This window comes from Lutjanus erythropterus, chromosome 8 (genome assembly GCF_056507025.1).
Source record: "Lutjanus erythropterus isolate fLutEry1 chromosome 8, fLutEry1.hap2, whole genome shotgun sequence".
In the NCBI taxonomy this organism is placed as follows: Eukaryota; Metazoa; Chordata; class Actinopteri; order Lutjaniformes; family Lutjanidae; genus Lutjanus; species Lutjanus erythropterus.
In genome coordinates, this window is record NC_139324.1 from 5,356,930 (window position 1) to 5,377,416 (window position 20,487).

Here is a 20,487-nt window from a genome sequence, read left to right on the forward strand (position 1 = left end):
GCAGCACTGTTCACATTTTAAGAATCTTTTCCTAATATTATGTTAAGACCCTCAAAACATTAAAAAACTGTTTTCAAGCTTTCAAGCAGAACAGTGTCAGTAATAAGATAATTATTTTCTTTCTGTGGGAGACCCACAGGAATGTATTAAACAAAGGATGAGGTATCAAAACCCAGCAGCCCGTTTCTTCAAATGACAGCTGCTCCCACGACTCCAATATCTTCAAATAGCAAGTTTTTTTTTTCCTTTGTTGTCCTGCTGAGTGGAGACAAAATATCACCCACCCAGAGGGACTTTGAGGTCAGAGCCCGCTCTCTTCCAGCTCACTACCAGGCATCGGCCTCCACTATATCTGAAGCATAAATGGGAGATATATGGATGCCATAAATCCTGGTGTCTTGCTCTTTGCTTGTGTGTGTGTGTGTGTGTGTGTGTGTGTGTGTATTAAGCTCCTTGGTTCCATTTGGCAGCACTTGTGGCAGACGATGATTTAAAGGGGATGAAATCCTCAGTGCTCTAACGCCACAGTGCTTCACCGCTAAAAACTCTCTTAAGCGGAAAAGGTTAATAACCCTCTACTATTATCTCCTTTACCCGCCATTTAGAGAGCAACCAGATAGGAGGAGCAGGAGCATCTGTGTGTAGCTCAAGACCCTGAGATATCATGTCCCTTATCATCCCTGAGGATCCGAAGGAAATGACCAAAGCGTCACTTCACCTGCTTGGATTGGAGTGTTGAAGTAGCTTTTGTTAATTTAACTGTTATTTCACTAAACACTTCCTCCAGAGTTGTTTTTATGATGTGACTATTTTTTCTGCGTGACGCGTGCGGTTCTCAGCACATATACACATTAAGAGTGATCTGTTGACAGTCGTATCGGCGCCATATCAGTAACAGGACACCTCTCACTACAGTTTCATTGAATACATCTGTGCAGCATGTCACAGATGTGAAAAAAACAGGTTTATCTTTTTTCTTTTCTTCCTCTATCCCTCTCTCTCTCCCTCCCTCTCTGAATGAGATGGAAAATCACTGAACAGCTCTTTTCTTCGCTTCCAAACTCTTCTGCAAACTCAGTGTAGGAAGACAGAACTTTCAGTGACCGCCCTGCAGCAGAAACGCAGCACACCACGGCGTGTGCGAGCTGCAGCAGTTCAGTGATGGTGTGTTTATCTGCTCTGATGTAAGGTGCAGATGTTAGCATGTCCAGCTAATTAGCTTGGAACCTCCAGTAGAAACTGATCGATTTGATCGATGGTAATTTTACTACTAATATCACTGAAAGAAAGTTTGACAGGTGTAGCAACCAAGCAGCAACTTCTGGGACTGAAAAGTGAAGGTGCCAAAAACTGCAGGTCCTCAAATGACCACTTGAGGCTCCAAAAGTGGGTCAACCCTCATAGAGCCTCATATTAAAACTTCACAGCAGAAACAGACATGTTTACAGCCTGGTAAAAAAATAGTTTTGGTCTCCGTGGCCAATATTCCTGTTCATTACCACTGTACAGGGATGAACTTTTATATAAGTTAACTCACCTGTTTATGTTATATATTATTAAGGACATGCCTGCTTTGCATGACAGATGTGTGTCATCACAGATGGCTAGCCACTAGATAGCTGCTTTTTTTGCCCATTTTTGCTGGGAGTTAGTAGAGTCAGGCATGGTCAAGATGACAGCTACCACACTGTGAACTTAAAAACAGCTCTGCAGAAACCTCTGGACGACGTCTCAGAAGCTCTGTCCACTATTTATTACACTGTCTCTGGTAGCAACAGTAACTAAGCAGAGTAGGACGTAGCAAAGGGTCAATAAAATCAAAATGATTTTTACTTAAGCAGCTTTTCTTCTCTGGTTTGCTGATGTTACAAGTGTATAGTAGAGGTGCAATGATAGTTAATGTAGCCGACAAAAATCAATGACAAATTTAAATTTAACTGTTGACAGTTCATTGGTTACATCATTGTCTTTTCAGTGCTGTGAAGCTGAACTAAGCATTGTTTTTCTGAAGCTGATGGAAGTAGTGAGTGAGCCATCTCTGCTGAGAGGTGCACGTGCACAATAAGGACCAGGAACCGACAGGTAAACAATCCACGGCTAAATACTGGGAGCATTTCACCCTCAATGCGGCAACGAAAAGGATCATCGGCAAGATTTGTGAGGTGGACCTCGTTTATCATGGGAGCACGTCAGTGATGCATGAACATTTGAAGAAGAGGTACACTGGACTCTGACTCGCCTCAGTAAGACATCCTGTTAGCTAGTTTGCAGCTAAAAGCCAAGACAACTCTATCTATACCTGTGTGCAGGATCCCAGAATCAAGAACAAATAATATGGCTTGATTGTCAGTGTTTACCAAACATTCATTTATTTGTGGCGACCCCACACAGTTCAAACATGGACCGCTATGAATCGACTTTCTGTTGCTGGAGCTGTGCTCCTCTCTCTTGTTCATGTCTAGAAGGTAACCCTTGATTTGCAGAACTCTCGCGAGATCTGCACTGATCATTCTAGGGTTCACTTCTTGACACGACCTTCTCTCACAAACTCAGGTGAAAAAATTCAAAATGCAAGTTGTATTTTTTGGCCAACTAATCAATTAATTGTTTCAATAATCGATAACTAACAGACTATTAAAACAGTCTTTAGTTGCAGCCCTAGTGTATATTAAATTATATACTAGTTTATATGAAAATGACCCTTTTAGTTTCAGAAACAGACACTTGTGGGGGAGAAATGAAAGGTCAAAAAGTGAGTGAAGAATGAGTGTCCTTAATGATGGTCTGAAGAACCAAATGCAAAAAGATTTGGCAAATGTAACATTTCTAACAGGGAAATCTTAAACGCTATTGTTTTACAAAGTCCTCTGAATGACCAGAAGACAAAGACTGAATGCTACATCTAAAAATGGAAAGTAAGAAAAAAAAAACCTGCGGGAGTCTTGGTCTATATGGCCTTTTTAAAAGGTCAAGCCAATGCTGAAAATTTACAAAGAACGATAAAGCTATTCAAATTCCACAGGAACTAGGTAAATGTCAGCTCAGATCAAACAGAGGAGAAAAGCAATAAGTGTCTTCCTGCTGTGGACTGACCAGCAAGGTGGATAAATGTGTTTCCTGCTCAGGATTACCATCTTCCTCTTTGATATTCACACAGCATGTTTGATAGACAAAGATTAACAAGAAGTTTCCCTAAAAACATGAAAATGTGAACATGATCCTGCTGTTACTTCAGCCGGAGCTCTCATTAAGTTCAAGTTACAGCATCTTTCAGCAGAAATCTTATTCTTATTTTCCTCATCTCCTCCACATCAAAGCAGGCACTGACCGCTGAGCAGAGGCCTGTTGAGGGTGAACTGCTGGGGCAGGTCCTCGATATCAGCGATACGCTGGTACATGGCCCTGGAGAGGTGGTCGGCGTGGTAAAGGCTGCCGAGGATGATGCTGGAGAAGTAGATCGGCTCTGTGAAGTAGCTCATCAAAGAGCCCTGAATGCCCACCACATTCCACCTGCAGAGGGAAGACACACACACACACACACACACACACACACACACACACACACACACACATTAGCTTACTTGTTGCAAATGTGCCATTTTAGCTGCATTATTGTGGTGGCTGTGGAGAAAATTATTTAAATAATGTTCAGACCAAACAGTTCAACGTTTTACTCACATTCATAAATACAAAGGTGACAAGTACCTAAATACAAATACTGTTACTGTACTTAAATAGAGTTTTCAAGTATGTACTTTACTTAAGTATTTATTTTTCTCACAATGTTTTACTTTTACTCCCTACATTTGAACACAAACATCTGTACTTTCTATTCCTCACATTTTCAAAACAGGCTCCTTACATTAGTTTAAATGCATTTGAGGGGAATTATTGATTATTTTTATTTTTATTTTATAAAAGTGACAAGACAAAAATGATGTAAAAGATGTAATAAGATGTAACTAGATGAAAACGATGCATAAGATGTAACAAGATGATGCAAAAGACGTAACAAGACGAAAATGATGTGAAAAACTGGACAAGATAAAAAAAGTGTCAATAAAGAAAGATTTTCATGAAAACAATGTAAAAGACGTAACAAGACAAAAAGACTTAACAAGGTAAGAGTGACAAAAGAAGTAACAACACAAAAACAACGTAAGAATGTAACAAGACTTAACAGGATGAAAACAATATAGAAGACATAAGATGAAAAACATCATAAATAACGTAACAAAACGAAAACATAAAAGACATGACTAGATGAAAATGATGTTAAAGACGTAAAAAGATGAAACCAACGTAAAAGGAAGACACAACAAAGCAAAAGCAACATAAAATAAGTACCAACACAAAAACGACGTGAAAGACGTAACAAGGATTAACAAGACGTAACAGGACAGAAACAAGGTATACAACACAACCAAAACAATGTAAAAGAGGCAAAAAGATGAAAACAGCATTAACGACATGAGAAGACACAAAAGAGCGTAAACGTCGTAACAGTACAAAAAAGACAGAGAGACACTCTGCAGTGGTCCAGGTCCAGTCCAGGTCCAGTTAGCTTTGCAGGGAGACAGTTGGACAGTTTTACTTTTATACTTCAAGTAAATTTCAGGCCCTGTACTTTCACACTTTTACTTGAGTAAAGAAGTTGAAGCAGTACTTCTACTTTTACCAGTCTTTTTCTGTGTACTTTTGCCACCTCTGTATAAACATCAGAAAACATCTGTTATGTTGAAATGAGCTGCAGGACACACACTTTGACTCCATAGAAACTCACAGACGACACTTCATAAAAAGTTCTGTGAGCTCCTTGTGACAGCAAACTCCTTCTTTTCTACCAATATTTTCTTCTCATTGTCTCAACCATGAAAACATGCCTCACAAAAATGCAGATGACTTTCAAAGGGATGGTGTGTAAAATCATTATCTTCCTAAAAAGTAGCCGGTGAGTTTGGAGCTAAAGAACTTTGTCCTGTGTGACAAATATGACAAGTTTCTGAAAAGAGCATGAGCAAATAAAAAAAAATATGATAATGTGGTGTCTGCATAAGTGAACACACACACACACACATACAACAGCACAAGCAAAATATATTAGTACATAACCAGCCAATGCAATCTACCACACACGATCACCCACAATCCTACAGCTGTGTACACTCTGAGCTATCCAATTTCATTTTCTACAAACTTCTGTGTATTCCTGCGCTGTGTCATTAGCCATCTCTCCCCAGTCATTTTCCCATTGACATGCTCTGTGAAGCATCGTCTGAGAGGGAGAGGAGGGTGGGGGGGGCAGAGACGGACAAGGAAGAGGGATGTAGGAGGGAGAGCGTGAGGGGTGAGGTGAGGAGAAAGACGAGAGAGAGGATGAAGGGAGGATTCTTCTTGTTGCCAACAATTTTCATGAAAAATCAAAAACAAAACCGCCGGCGAGTAATTTATTCAATCTCTCAAGTCAAACTCATTCATTCCCTGAACGTAAATCTTTTAAGTCTCTCTAAACCCAAATCCACTGCAGTCTTCTAACCATGTCATTTAGGCTCTAATGTACATAACAGTGAGCGTATAAAAAGTATTTGAAATCAGGTTCATTGAAATATTGTCATTGTTTTTGTTCACTTTCCTGTTTTAAACCAACCCTAAAATAAATCCATGTCAGTTGCTGTGTGGGTGCAGCAAAACTTCTCTGCTCTGCAGCTGCTCTCTGAGTCTGAGCAACTGACCGAAATCAATACTGATTTAAATGTACGCTATATTTAGAACATTTTTCCTGCTTTATGTTGCTGTTAGACAGTTTTTACCGAAGCCGCCGTCTGTGTCGTCTTCACAGCCTCAAAACTCCACTGAAAAAAAAAAAAAAGAACAGAAAAAAAGAAAAATAATTTTCCCTCACAGGAGGCGGGACCTGCTGGTCCACCGCTGCCTCGATCCACAGCAAGTAACGTTGGATCAGACCCGAACAAACGTGTTAAAACAAGTCACACTGAGGTTAAACAATAACACAAACTGACTAACAAACACAAACTCCTACAACTTCTGTGTCCTGTGAGGTAAAAAGACAACAGCTTCAGTTTCCTCTTTAAAAATGGTGCTTGATGACAAAGTACAGATGCCAACATGTTCTAAATAGAACCTACACTTAAATGATATATACATCTTCTTTTTAGGTGCTAAAACTCATTTTGCTGCTGCCTGCGTCTGCAGTGGTCCACAGCAGGACGTTACTTAGTTTCCATGTTGGGACTCCTGAGGCAGCTGTCAATCAAACGTGACCCACCTGTTAGTTATGAATGTTTCTTTTCATTCAGATCTTTGTGGATGTTTAATGACAAACTAAACTAAACATACATGCATTTTTACTGTTTCAAGCCAAGTTAAGGTTTCAGAAGCTTTAATACATGGAGTCGTTCTTTAAAAAAAGCTATATTTATTGTCAGAGAATCGAGAATTTCAACTGAGCATGTTTCCTTAATCTCTAATGACATATCATGTTAATTTTATGATACATTACAGTAAATACATGACAGATTACTCCTTTAGAACTACTATATATGTGCTGTATGTGCAACACTTATGGAAGCCCATGTCTGCCAGTGAAGGAAAAAAATGAGAAAAATGGCAAGTCATAATTATGAGAAAATCTAAATTATGAGATGAAAATCATAATTATGAGATACAAAGTGCAAATGATGAGGTAAAGGGTCATAATTATGATTAAAAGTCCAGATTATGAGATAAAGTAAAAAATTTTACCTTAAAAAATATAATTATGATAAGAGGTTGAAATTAAGAGATAAAAATTATGACATAAGTCAAAATTATGAGGAAAAAAGGCAAAATTGACATAAAAATCATAATTATGAGATAAAGAGTTACAATTATGAGATAAAAAGTCATAATTCTATAATAATGATGTAGATTTATTATCTTGTAAATATGACTGGGTGTATAAGAGTGTGTCCATACATTACTAACAGGTAGTTGGATCCATTCATTGTTGGTTTTGGTCTTCTTGCTGGTTTTGTTCACATTAACAATAGTACTGATTATCACTAACCGATCTGGACCCCTAAAGGTTCTGGAGAACCAGGACGTGACGGTGTAATGATTCTCGTTCTCCCTCTCACTTAATACAGCGGTCTGTTTGAGAGCGGGTGAAATTACCAATATAGACCCAGAACAATGAGGAAAAAGCGAACACAAGACCCCCGGCTACTGAGAGGGACCGTTGTTTCCATATGCAATATTCTCTGTGTGTACGTGTGTGAGGGGGTGCGTGACGCTGTGAGTGAAACTGAAGCAGGGCAAAATGAAATCTCCAAATTCATAGCTGCGAGCGGTAGAGCACACATTCAGCACAGTCAAACAGCCTCGTAATATTCTGTGCTGCACAAACAGCGTAATAACACACACACACACACACACACACACACACACACACACACACACACACACACACTTTTTCAACATAACAAGAAATACACCTGAAAACCTGTAAAGGACACACTCAGGAAAATAAAAGGAACCACAAACGAGTGAGCACACATTTTGAGTTATGTTTTCAGAGGCATTCAATTTAATTCCCATCAAATATCTCTGTATTTCTTTGTTGTGCTGTCTTATTCAATATCATGCTCGGTGCACACACACATGAAAACAGGGTCAGAACAAGTGAGAAGGCCCTCGTAATCAGCTGCTAGATGAATAACCATGGGAGGAAAAGGGACGAACAGAGAGAAATAACCTATAAGAGCTCTGCCTGTCTGCTAATGAGCTCATTCAAATATCTGGGAATGACACACACCGAGGTGGAGAGCTGCTGCTGCTGCTGCTGCTGCTGCTTCTGTCCGGAGCCGTGCGGCCGGCCGTGTAATCAAAGGGAAAATGGAAAGGGAGAGGAAACAACGTGCAGAGGAGGGGAACATTACGGGCACGGTCAAAGTGTGCCAGTCAGTTGCTGTATTAAATAGCAGCCCCGCGGCTAACAATCACTCACAAGGGGACAGGAGCAGGTGGGCAGCACATTTCTCACCTGGCTAATAGCTGTGACAAGAGACGGCAGAGTGAGAACCTTTCATAGTCTTTTCCTCACCGTGGAAGATCAGGCTCAGGGAGTAACAGATTACATGTAACGGGATTATATAATCTGCATACAAAAAAAGGTAACTGCATTCCCGCCTTTTCCAAACCAGAGAGTGGACAAGGGTCCTTAGGGTATAGCTAACCCTTTTTTATGCCTGATTAAATCATGTTTGATGGAGCGGAAAGAAATCTGGGCCGACATTTTCATTTTAAAACAAAGATGATTGTAATAGCACGTTTATGACTATATTATCAGTGGGTATTGTTAGTTTTAAATTTTGAAGGCTTTAAACACATTTTTAATTGTCTGGGACAAGGCTGTTTTCTGGTTTAGAGATTACAAAAATTAAAGCAAACCATAAAAAACATATATTTCATACATATAAATCCTCCAAACCACCCAAAAACATAAAAGCTGTGTTGATAATAATATGATATATATATAATATCAAGTTAACTTTTTTGGGGGTAGAACATGAAGTGTCCCAGTGCTCAATAATGGGTGGTTTGATTTAATCTGAGCACATCGTTGGTATGAAATCAATAAAGAAATAGTTGCTTGACTGAAATATTGTTGATTTTTGGTGTGATGCTGTCTTCTTTTTAGCGGCGCTACATTGGTGCACGCTGTTACAACTGAGACTGACGTGTGGTTCAGTTGTAACAACAGACAGGGTTTACTTTCAGTTTAATTAATTCCTCACAATCTTTTTTCTGACTTAAAACTTTAGATGGTTTATGGTAGCAGACACATGTTATTAGTTTACCTGAAGATATTAAATATGTTGGTGAATCTCTGAATAAAAGGATGAAAAATATTACTATTGTGGCGACTCTCCTCTGGTCATAACACCAAATCCCCCATCTCAGCTGTTAAGGGTTATTTTCTGATGCTCTATATCAACTGTGTAACTGTAGCTGGTGTCAGCTTTAAAATATCTCATGTTTTTCCTTGTTATCTAGTAAAGGTTGGCCAGAAATAACCCACATGACTAAATGTACAGTCTCCAACCTATTTTGCCCTCTACTGACTTGGATCACTCCACTACGGACAACCACACAAAATCTGAACCACCAGCACCGGCGATGACACGCTGAAAGGGCAACAAGACTCCTCGCACGGTGCAAACAGCACCCGCTACACAGTCGACATCTCCCTCATCAAACACACACATTCAGCATTCAATCACTCTGAGCGTTCAGGCAAGGTATTATGATCCTGGACGGAGGAAGAAGAAGAGGAGGAGGAGGAGGAGGAGAGAAAAAGGGACTCGAGAGAAGAGTTATGGAGAAGTTTTTATCGTTCATCACAAGGGAAGCACAGTGTTGCCTTGAACATGGACAGAGACTAAAGACGCTATGATCTGCCTGCAAAAATGCCCCGGGGACAGAGCATCCATCAATTCAGCTGTCCCTGACACTCCCTGAAGAGAATGATGGACTTGAAATGACAGAGCGAGGATATAATGCCATTCATCGCAGCATGAGTAAATAAATAAAAAAAAACATGGCAAAAGAGTATCAATAAACATTATAGGGCTAAATATTCTTTCAGTCTAAAGTTACAGCAAGGGCAGGAGATTGTAGTACTTGTAGTATATGAGGCAAAAGGTTAAAGCTTAAGAAATAGTTTTGACATATATTGGAAATATGGGAAATATGTTGAATTCTTGCCATGGCTAGGTGAGCTGTTTCCCCGTTTCCATTCATTATGCTAAGCTAAGCTAAACGGCTGCTAGCTGTGACTTCATATTTAGAATAAACTTATCTAACCTGTTGATTCCACTAGGCACATTGTATCTCCAGCAAAATTTAGATCCATCCCACACACAGCTGCACCTACCACCAGCAGTGTTTTGAACGCCTGATTACATGTGCTTGCTCAGATTCTGTTGATTTGATCCTCTTTCATTGATTTTTGTGCCACTACAACAGGTAATTAGGCTATGTTGTTAAATAGTCTGCAGGGGGTCTTTTATTTTGAAAAGTTTCAGGTTTTCGATGCTGCATTTCTGTGCCTGACTTCCTGCCTGCTCGATCTGCTCTGTGCATTTTGACGTGGCATCTGTCAAAAATACACCTGGCATGTAGAGTATCTGAAGTGAGCAGAGCGGCAAGAGATGTGCTGCAGCACCGCTGGTCCAGAACAATGACGGTAAATAAAGATGGACCACATGACTTCACTTCCTCCCACTGCATAAAACTGAAGCCAAAAATATCCCGCATAAGAGTGCTGCCATCTTGTGCTGGTGACGTCGTTTAGAGCCAGAGTCTGCGCAGTACTGACCAGTGTTGGAACCGTGATACTGAGTTCCCGCCCACACAGCCAGGTGATCACGAGGAGAGCTCAGCTGTCAATCATGGCATAATGCCATGTTTTTATAACATCATATAACTAATTAAAATCAAACTGATCAGAACAATTAACACTTGAACAACCATAATTGTGCTAAGAACAACCTAAAATGACAAAAACCATGTTTGGGAAAAATGTTCTTGACTTGTACTTTGATGTTTTAGTTTGATCCATGTTCCCTCCTTTTTAATAAAGGGGGCGGGGTTTATGCCAGGGGGTGATCGAGGTGCTTTGGCTATACTTTGGTACTTCTTCTATTTTATATCAGCTCCGGCAGACACGGTGCAGTCTGAATGCAATGCAGCCACACCCAATAGAATCAAGCTGTAACCCTTGGCAACAAAGTCAGAGCTCCTCCTACCTTCGCCCATGCAGCCATTTCATTTCAGCTCAGTGTCAGACTCTTAACTGTGCTTTGCTGTCATTGCAGGAGTTGTGGTTTAAGCTAAACCACACAATATTTGGTTGAAACAGATAGGTGCTGCTTTCCCTTATTGTTCTCTGTGAAGTGATGTAATGTAGCCACGGTGTGTTTTATGTGAAGAGAGCACTGTGCCACACTCTGTTTAATAAATTGCCTTAACTTAGGAAGCTATTTGGCCTTGTGTGCTCTGATTATTTTGGTATGCAGTTAACACACCGGTCATAGTTTTGTTGTAGAAGAGAAATATGTAGCAATTGTGTGTCTTAAGATGAGTACTGCAGTCCAAATAGCGAGTTGGAGCCGTGGACAGTTTATTAAATAGGTTGAATCCTTGTCTAATATATCTGTGTTTGGAGTGAGTTGCCCCCCCCCCACTCCCCCACATGACAAAGAAGCTCCATCAGGCTGCAAGAGCTCAAGATGAGCCCAACATTGTAATCTCATAATAACAAGTAAGCATGAGTCCTACACTGTAAGATGATCAGCTGTTTATGACTGTAAGCTGTCTGTCAATGGAACAAACAAAAACCCACTGCTCTGAAAATACACACTCTGGACTTTAGTGGCTGTCTGTCTCCTTGCCTGCCAAACTCCATTAACATTTTGCTCAATTTAACTGTTATAAACATCTACTCCGTCTAATGATTTCTCATGACTCATAAACAGACACTTACTCAATCGGTGAACATTCAGCATTAATTTGAACTCACATTTCCGTGAAATGGGTAAACAATAACGCAAATTAGAGACCGGAATAGAAATTTCAAAGGACACTGCGGCTGTAGCGTTGTTGTCAGAGAAGTGAGTATTTCAGCTTGGAATGTTTCCTTAATATCTGATGACAGATCACGGTCATTTTATGATAAATTGAAGTAAATATATTACAGATTTCTCCTTTAATTGAAACTGAACTCACCGCTGTTTTGAAAGAAAGAAATAACGGGAGTAGCAGGTGAACCAGCTTTAAAAGTGAGGTATTTTCTTTTTAAATAAGTGGCTCTAATTCGTTTTTTTTTTCAGGATCAAGGGCCAGCAAAGTGTCTACCAGAGTTTCTGGAGGATGACTAGGGAATTTGGGGTTCTGATTTTGAATGAAATCTTAGCTGAAAAAAAACGAAATAGGTGGGATTTAGGTAAGTCAAATTTCTTTGAGAGCTCAGACAAGGACATAAAAGTCCCTTGGTTATAGAGGTCCTTAAGTTTAGTTATTCCTTTGTCAAACCAAGTCCGAAAAGTTACGTAAGTGCAAGAGGGCAGAAATAGGTGATTGTTTACGCTGGGGGAGAGTTCTGAGGCCCTATGAAGGCCTAGACATTTCCTAATTTGGTTCCAGATTTTAACAGAGTTAATTACCACTGGGTACATTTGGAGGCAGTCAAAGGGAGTTGAGAGCAAATCAGGGAATGGAGAGAGAGTTTAGAGGATGCAAGTTCCATCTCCAACCATGCGGGGCGCATGTCATCTGCTGTGTTATTGATCCAATATAAAAGTTTATGAATATTACAAGACCAGTAATAGTGTAAGAAATTAGGCAATGCTAAGCCGCTGACAGCTTTGGGGGGCTGTAGCACTGATTTCCTAATGCGTGGGTTTTTATTGCCCCAGAGGAACGAACTTATTAATTGATCCAGCGATCTAAAAAATGACTTCTTGATCAGTACAGGGATATGCGAAAAAAGACATAAAAACTTAGGTAAAACAATAATTTTAACCAAACTGACTTGACCTACTAGGGATAATGGGAGACCAGCCCATCTGTTGAAATGTAATTTACACCTATCATAGAGAGGAGAAAAATCTTTGGAGAAAAGTCGATTGAAAGTGGCTCTAATTCATGCTGATGTTGTTGATGTGGATTTTCATAACTATTCTACAGCGAGTCGACATAATCATTTAAGTGAAGAAACTTTTAAGTGTTAAATATTAGAACAGACCTTGGTGTGGTTGTAGAATGAGCAGTGAACCACAAGGACAGACTGAAAGTGAATTAGCATATTTCCCCAAATGTCAAAATATTTCTTTCATGATTTTCTGCGAAATAAGAAACAAAACAGCTGCTAGGTTATTACTGAATATTAACTATAATAAAGTGTTTGTGGTAACGCCTCATAAAGGCTATACTTGAGCCAGGTTACCTTGCAATCTTGTCACTGCAGGACATGGTGAGCAACCTCTCCCCCTGCAGCACCCCGTCCCAGGTCTGGATGGTGTTGCTGGACCTCACAGGAATGGTGCCCTCCCCCGACTCAATTTTGGTCCTTAACTGGCCCCGTGCTTTCCGGTTGGGATGTCTGTCTCCTTGGTCTGTGCGAGACAGCACGGAAAGAGAGAAATGCAAAAAGAGGTACGTTTATAAACGCACGAAACTACAGAGGAAATCATGGACTAATAAGACTGCTGTATAAAACAATTACACATGCGATGGTAAGTGTGCAAATATCGCCAAAATGTATGTCCTCAACAGAAACAGAAAGAAAAGAAAGCAACAAAAATGGTTTCCACAAAAGCATGACCTATTATTTATTATTACGTTATCAATGTTTTCTGCTGTTCCGCCAGCAGGCGCCATCTATTCAGTGACTAATTGAATGTGGCTGTTTTCTATTCAGTCTGCCATGTGCAATGGAAAACACTTTGACAAGAGTAAGAGGGAGGTTAATCAGACAGACAGTGTGGGAAGGCTGGGCGGGGGAAAGACTGATAGAGACAGACAGCGAATGACAAAAAGCTCTAATTACTAGAGCCTTGTTTAAATGTGTCTGTAATACGTATTTGGACATTGGAGTAAAATTCTAATTAAATGAAACCAAGCACGAGTGAGAGGAAAACCAACAAATTTAATTAAATAAAAATACACTGTTGTTGAGGCTGAATTGTGAACCAAGATGGGACCAAATTAAAAGCGCGTCGGCAGAGCTGAGGAGGAGAGACGAGGCCGGCGTGAAGGGATGGATGCTGGGTACCTTCAACTCCGGCCTCGTGCGGAGAGAAGATCCGGGCGTCTCCGCAGGGCGAGGTGCTGATGTAGAGGTGGAACTGAACGTTGTCCTTTAGCCTGTAGCCTCCCTTTTCGCATGGGACAAATATGGACTTCTGGTGGTCCTCCTTGTTGTTGCTATGACAACAGACAAGCGGCAACTTCAATGCAAGGCTAACAGCATAGTTTTCATAATAGCTCATTTAAATGGACTTAAAATGAATGAAAGCAATGAGCAGTGCAAATACAAACACAATTCAAAAAGTTGGGATGTTGCAAAGCTTGAAGTCCACCTCCAGTCATGTTTTAAACAATATAAAATGCTCTGCAAGAAGTCATAAATTGTGTCTGATATAGTTTTTGTTCAAAATAAGATCAAATATCTTGTTAAAATGCCTTCATTTAGTATTTAATGTTTCATGAATATGTAAATAGCCCCCTCCCCTCCCACCCCCACCCTTACATGGCAGCACCTGCTATTCCTGTTACTCTTGAAACAAATAGCTACACTGGGCACTGCCTCTAATGATATGTATAGCTCCACCCCCTCGATTAACAGGATTGGTTCCTTAGGTTTATGATGTCATCCTCAGCCTGACAGGAATCTGTTTTTTTGAGACCATCTTTGCTCACTGCAGTTTCACATCAAAGAATGTTCAGACATGATGTTTACTGATTATTTCACTCCTGATATGTCTTCTAACACATGAAAGACACCAGTGGGACATGTTAACAAGGTTTAAAACATGATTTTCACTGGAGGGTGGCTTTAAATAAAACAATTCAATGATTTGCAAATCATTTTCAAACTGTATTCAACTGAATACAGCACAAAAATATGACATTTAGTGTCACTGAGAACTTTATTCTTTTTTGTAAATATAAACTGACTATGATGCCTGCAACATGTTTCAAAACATTAGGACTGGTCAACATAAAAGTTGTGGAATTCTGTGTGGAACATTCCACAGGTAAACAGGGTCATTTATAACAGGTGACCAGAGAAATGCAGAAAAATCTCTGCATGTAAGGGGTAAGACCAGAAAACCATTGCCTGTGACCTCTGACCCCTCAGGTGGCTTTGCATAATAAAACCACATAAATGTTTACACATATACATACATAAATATATGTGATGCTACATCAACGTCTTTTTCAGAGACATCACTGCATATTTCAGCGAGACGATGTCAAGACACATTGTGGATGTGTTCCAACATCATGTCTTCATAGTGAAAGAGTTCAGGTACTAGACTGACCTGCCTGCAGACCAGACCTGTCTCCTATTGAAAATGTGTGGTGCATTATGAAACACAAAATACAACAACAGAGACCCCAGACTGTTGAGCACCTGAAGTCGTATATCAAGTAAGAATGAGAAAGAATTTGACTTTCAAAGCTTCAACAACTAGTGTCTTCAGTTTCCGAACACAAGAAAATGTGATGTATGACAGGTAAACATGCTCCTGGTACAACTGTTCTGGAATAGGCATCAAATTCAGAATCAGTGTATATTTACAAAAAAATAAATCAATTTGATCATTAAATATCTTGTCTATGTACCTTATTTAACTGAATATAGGTCAAAAAGTTTTTACAAATCATTGCAATATGTTTTTAATTTATGTTTCACACAACGTCCCAACTTTTTTTTGGAATCAGGGTTGTGCATGCAACTGGATTACTGATGCAAGTGAGCAGCCGACGCTGAGCAGAAAAACTTATTCCGTCCACTGACCTGAGGAAGAACTCCAGCTGAGTGTAGAGGTACCTGATGAGCGAGCGTCGGGCGATTATCTCAGCGTGGCAGTCATTGAGCGCCAGGCCGCGGTCGCTCATGTACTCACCGTTGATGCATTTGGTTCCCGTGGAGACACAAATGACCTGTGCTTCCTTCACATCGGTCCCTGTTGGGGGCGGAGGAAACAGAGACGTATTAGTCAAAGGACACGCACCCTGAAAGTACACACTGTGTATGAGCTGTCCAACCTCAAACTGCTGTCCTTGTCTAACCCTGCAGAGTGTCTGGTATTAAAAATATTCCTGTGACTTGGACACAACACTACTATTTATTATATATTAAATAATTAATACTGATCCATTTCAGGCCAGGCCATTTCTTCAGCATTTACAACAAGGTTGTATAACGAGATTTTGATGCAGTTTCCTCTTGACTGATTAATGTACAAGTAGTATTTTACTATGTTTTGGGTCGATATGAAGCTAATCTGACAATCCCCCCGCCACTCGAAACTGTGTTTTTCTTACTGTTACTTCACTTTTGACCTTCACTGTGCAGAGTTTGACAGTAGAAGGCTGTTTGCACATTCATCCACTGAAGTAAGGAAGGTTTTTCTGCGCTCACCTTGAATCTCGGTTTAGCACGTGTACCTGCGAGCGCTCACGTTTTGTGGAAATCATAAGTTTGGGAGCCAGTCGTGGCCCAGTAAGCAAGTTACGTAAGTGTGGATGTGGAAACTCGAAAACCTCCAGAGAACATGCACTGAGAATTGACTTTTTCAGTGAAAGTAGGAGATGTAATATGCAATAATCTGGTCTATAGAGAGCTGGGAAGATACACACTCTGTGCTGCAGTTAAAATAATTGGCTACTGGGGGAGGCTGATAGACAGTAAAGAAACTTAACTACATATATAAACTATAATGCACAATTATTTGCTCAGCCGGAATAAGAAAAGTGTATATTTGTGGAGATGGGTCTCACAGGTTAAACAAGGACAACTGGATGATTGTGGTTTAAGTTAGATTTGGCTCTAACAAATGTGTAACAACAGTAACTGGTTGAAACAGAGGCTGAAAGATCTGTTCACGCAAAGTATGACGTCATGTGACATTTATGTAGAGTTTAAAGAAAAGATCAAACTGGAGAAGTATCTCCAGGCCAGCTGTAGTTTTACAGTGAACAACACAAGAATTCCTGCAAGATATAAAGTGTTGAGCATGAACACGCCAAAAGAGCAGCGTCCACTGAACATGCTCATATTTCTGGTGAACTGAATGAATCAGTTTGCAGTTAATGAACGTGAGCGTCGTTCACTCACATCGTCAGGCGATTAAAACAAAAGTGTGATCACAGCAGAAAGAGATAAAATGGACAGAAGTGTTGACGTGATGTAAATCAGTGAAGTGTAGTGTGTCTGTTAACAGTGAGAAACAGACAGACCGTGTCTATGGAAGAACGTGTCTGCCAATATGATGGAAAAGATCATGTGAGTCGTTATAATGAGAAACTTTGTTGAAATAATCTCAAAATAATGATTCAGTACTTCAAAATACTGACAAGTCATTATTTTGAGATATTAAGTTTTTTTTATACTAAGTCATTACTTTCAGAGAGTTTCTCATTATTTTGAGACACTAACTCAGGGGGGACTGGGGTCTATTGTAACATTTGATTTTATTTTCCTTCATAATTCATAGATTACTTGAAATACACTGGTCATCTTTTGATATGAGTACATATATATATATATATATATGTATATATATATATATATACATATATATATATGCACTAATTAATAATACATTTGCTATATTTTCACCATTAAGGACAAGACTGTACATTTCAGGCAATAAGTCAGAGTGTTACCATTGTCCCCTTAGTGGGGCCAATTGTCACAGTGGTTAGGGGCAGTTGAAACGCTGAAAAAAAAAAAAGTCAAATTAACCCTCGGTATCTTAAATAAAGCACACCTCAAAGTAATCACATTACTGCTGTAGTATCTAATTATGATGCAACTTTTTTATGATTTTAATTATCTGAATTGACTTAAAAGTAATTTTACATTTACAAATAAAATAAATACAGCAACATGAATATTGTGCACAACAACTCTGGCTATAAAGGTCCAGACAGAAACCAGACGATAACCATATTACGTTTGAATGTAATCATAATGAATTATGTATTAATGAAACCAACCATACATGTTTAAATGAATTTATTACAATCAAATAAGCCAGACGTTATGTATCATCCAGGTGCTTTTAAGAAACATTTGTTGTACTTTAGCCACATGTTGTTTTTGTTCTATTTGTCCTCCATAACATTTGATCATGATGGTGAGTCAAATTAAAATAAATGAAAAGAAACAAAACACGTTTTGTGCCCAATTAGGTTTTTGAAATACATTTACAGATTTAAAGATTGCTGATTTTTCAATAAACAAGAAACAGTAGATGTCATTACAAGATCAGACATAATTGATGCCTCAAAACTTTTCATGTCATAAAACATGTCTGGAGGTGTTTTGGTGGACTGGCCACCTCTGAAATCTGATTGGCCACTCCATTATCCTCAAGTATGATTGGCTGTCTGTCCAGTAAGAGGCGGGACCTTTGTTTCAACCAGATGTTTGATACACATTAGTCAAAATGACTGAAAACATTTGGTTTCATTTCTAAATGTGCTTTGTTCACTTTTGTATGCAGCCTACTTTAACTTACTTTACTTTATGGATCATTTTACAACACAGACTCGTATAATGAGATCTTGTAGTTCTCTTTATGCTACTCACAAACACCATGCACAAAAAACTATATACAGCAAATGGGAGAATAAATAATAAATCATAAAAATAACACCATTTTTCATAGTGGAATGCTGAGGACAGAGTTAGAATGGACTATTTATCTTTTAAATAAAAATTCTAAACACTGGAATATATGAAGATGTACGATACTGTTAGTAATTAAAGTAGATATGAGAAATGGAAATTAATGCTACCCATCTCCTATTACTAGCCCATCCTATCTTTTGACTATTACTATTTAACTATTCTATATATTGTTGTGTTGTAATTTAATGTGTGACAAGTGTAGAGTGGAGCGAAGCACGAAATGGCAAAGAATGGAGAGGCTCAAGTGGAAAACAAATATCTAAAATTTGTACTAAGGGTCTAAGTTAAAGTATGTAAAGATCTCAATTCACAAAAATTCACAACTCTATGATTGATGTGTCTCTCCTATATGAAATGATGCTTCAGTGATGTGGGTCAGATTCCATACAGAACAGAGCTGTACTGTTTTTTAGGTGATCATTAGTTTGCTCATATTTTATCTGTTGAGGCTGATCTGGATTCCTGGTTCAATAAGGCAAAAATGTGAAATGATCAGACTGTGGAATCGTCTGCTTAAGATGTCAGAAAACAGGATCAATAAGAAGGTTTTTCTATGGAATAAATCACACAATTCTCCCTGGACCAAAGAGTTCATGATGTTTTTGAGGAAGCTGAGTTACAATAAATGTATAGCAATAATTTATCATGCAGTTATGGCAAAGTTACCAAGAAGTCAGAGGTCAGGTTGTGTAAATTCAATAAGAAGTTGAGAATGAATCATATTTTTTTTGTATCGTCCTTTTTTATGATGAGTTAAGAATATTAAATTAAATGTCTGTTCAAAATCTAGAAATGTTCTGGTGCATTATGATGACAGAATACAATGCAATGTTTAATTCTATTATTTATAAGTTGGCTACCTTTGTTTCTAAAGCTTGGGAAAATGCCACAAGTCTAGTACTACTTGTAATTTATGTTGCTACTGTGGTTTCTGGTCTATTTCTCTAAATAATGGTGTCTTGGAAGCCTGTTTGGACCTGGTATATTGTTTGTGCATGACAGAATAAAAAAAATGAAATGAAATGAAAATGAAATTAAACCAATGGGCCTCATGCAGGAACATTTTTGCATTCTTGTCTTAAATTTCTCATACTTTTTTTCATATGAAGGGCTTGTACTGTGTAAATTATCCACCTGTGCATATTTGAATGCACGTGTAAATTAGCATAACGAGCGCACCAATAATCACCATATATGGCTGCGCTTCCTGCTCCATATGTCAGGAAGTGTTCATTCATGAAACTGGCATCAAACAGTAGAAAGAAGAACTTTCAGAGATCCATGAAGTAAAATCTGTCATTTTAACAGCGTCAGCAGTGGAATTAAAAGACCTGCTGACGCAAAGAAACAGGAAAAGCGAGTGCTGTTAATGGCGTGTTACAGGAGGGTTGGACTGTCACCCAAAATAAAGAAGAAATGTCTGGATAAGAAAATGACTTAAGAGAAAAAAAAAAAATGACTCGCCACAGTAAGGGGCGACTGATGGCTGCAGCGAGAGGAGAGGGTTAAGGGGAAGTTTTCATCACAGAGACGGAGGACAGAATAAGTGAGGATGTTGATCTGGACAGCAGGTAATAATAGATCATTGAATGAATGATGAGAGGCTTTATAAGTACATTAACAATCAGATTATAATTTGAAATGCAGTCAAACAGGATAACGTTGACATAATTATGAAGTGTCATTCATTTTTCAAACTCTAAATGTCCTCAAATTAATGAAATATTCAGTTATTAGTGGAAAACTTCAGTTTGGATACCAGCAGACTGACTGCACATGACTCTATCACAGGTCTGGACCACTCAGAAATTTTATTCATATCTGAAAGAAAATTTTAAATAGGAACAAACTGGTGAACAACACACATATCTGTTCATACGAGTGATTCTTGCACGAGGCCCAGTGTACTTACTTTGTTTGAGTAAATGTAATCAGTTACATTCCACCAGTGCTGAGAAGGCTGAAAACCAAACTGTGTTGCTTATGCAGCAAAATGT

General features: G+C 39.0%; 1 protein-coding gene across 2 annotated transcripts in view; it reads right to left on the reverse strand.

Moving 5' to 3' along the window:
- The window catches only part of adarb1b (adenosine deaminase RNA specific B1b), a 201,374-nt gene that overhangs the window by 3,574 nt on the left and 177,313 nt on the right, over positions 1–20,487 (reverse strand). For both annotated transcript variants that reach the window (XM_084724285.1, XM_084724284.1), the window contains 4 exons: positions 15,587–15,755; positions 13,835–13,986; positions 13,007–13,175; positions 3,329–3,510 (listed from right to left, as the gene is read on the reverse strand). In XM_084724285.1, the coding sequence (XP_084580411.1) occupies positions 3,329–3,510; positions 13,007–13,175; positions 13,835–13,986; positions 15,587–15,755 (672 nt within the window). The remainder of the gene's footprint in view (positions 1–3,328; positions 3,511–13,006; positions 13,176–13,834; positions 13,987–15,586; positions 15,756–20,487) is intronic.